Source organism: Leishmania donovani, chromosome 12 (genome assembly GCF_000227135.1).
Source record: "Leishmania donovani BPK282A1 complete genome, chromosome 12".
Classification (NCBI taxonomy): Eukaryota; Euglenozoa; class Kinetoplastea; order Trypanosomatida; family Trypanosomatidae; genus Leishmania; species Leishmania donovani.
Window position 1 is genome coordinate 410,447 of NC_018239.1, and position 955 is coordinate 411,401.

Genomic DNA, 955 nt, shown 5'->3' on the forward strand with positions numbered 1-955 from the left:
TCTCACGGTGCGTCTCCGTGTGTGTGTGTGTGCCACGCACCGCTTCTTCCATGTATGTCCTTTCTTGCTCTCGTCTGCCCCCCTCCCTCTGCCTCACACATTCCGTGCGTGTGTGCATCACCGTTGGGCGGCGACATCGGTGCCCGTCCCTGCCACCCTCTACTCCCTCATTCTCTTCTTGCCACATCGTGGGCGGTGCGTGCATGCATGGATGTATATACACGCATAGAGGGGTGGGGACGCGTGCATGTGTGCGCGTACACACGCATGTGTGTCGGTGCACCACTATATATATGTGTGTGTGCGTGTACGCCGACAGACAGGTGTGTGGGTGCGCATGTACATGTAGACATGCGTATCGATGTATATAGCCAACCGCGTGCCGTGTGTAGGCGTGTGTGCGTGTATATCAGTGTGTGCCGGCACGTGTGTCGCGCCACGCTCTCTTGCCCGCCTCCCCTGTGCCTGTCACTCGCTCTGGGCGCGCTGGCGCTGGCGCCGGGTGGTGGCCGCGCGGAAGGTGGGCGACCTTTCCTTATTTCTTTCGCTATTTCTCTGTGCCCTACTCGCGTGGAGAAACGACAGCTGCTCGGCCCCGTGGCCCCGACGCGCGCCGTGGGAGGGGGAAATGTGCTGTGGTAACGCCGATGACGATGGGCGTTGTGGCGAGGACCGTGCGCGGAGGCTGCCGCGACGGTGGCGTGCAGCGCGGGCCTCTGGACATGCGTGCGTGCCGTCTCTCCCCACCGTTGCTCCTCTCCCTGCCTGCCCAGACATCATCTCTCTCTGCCTGCCCTCCCCCTCCGCCGCGCCTGAGCCCTGCGCACTGCCTGCCCGGCTGCGTGCATGTGCGTGTCTCCGTCTGTGCCCGGGGCACCACTCATTCATAGGGAGGACAGCACCGCCGCCCGCACTGCGCCTGCTGCCACATGCGCCCATGGCGCCTGCGAGCATG

General features: G+C 64.1%; 1 protein-coding gene across 1 annotated transcript; it reads left to right on the forward strand.

Moving 5' to 3' along the window:
* Positions 1 to 54: 54 nt before the first annotated feature.
* On the forward strand, positions 55 to 642 carry LDBPK_120667 (uncharacterized protein; the record flags this gene model as incomplete). The annotated part of the gene is made up of 1 exon (XM_003859138.1): positions 55 to 642. One exon carries the CDS (start codon positions 55 to 57, stop codon positions 640 to 642), a length of 588 nt encoding a protein of 195 aa, XP_003859186.1.
* Between the last annotated feature and the right edge of the window lie 313 nt (positions 643 to 955).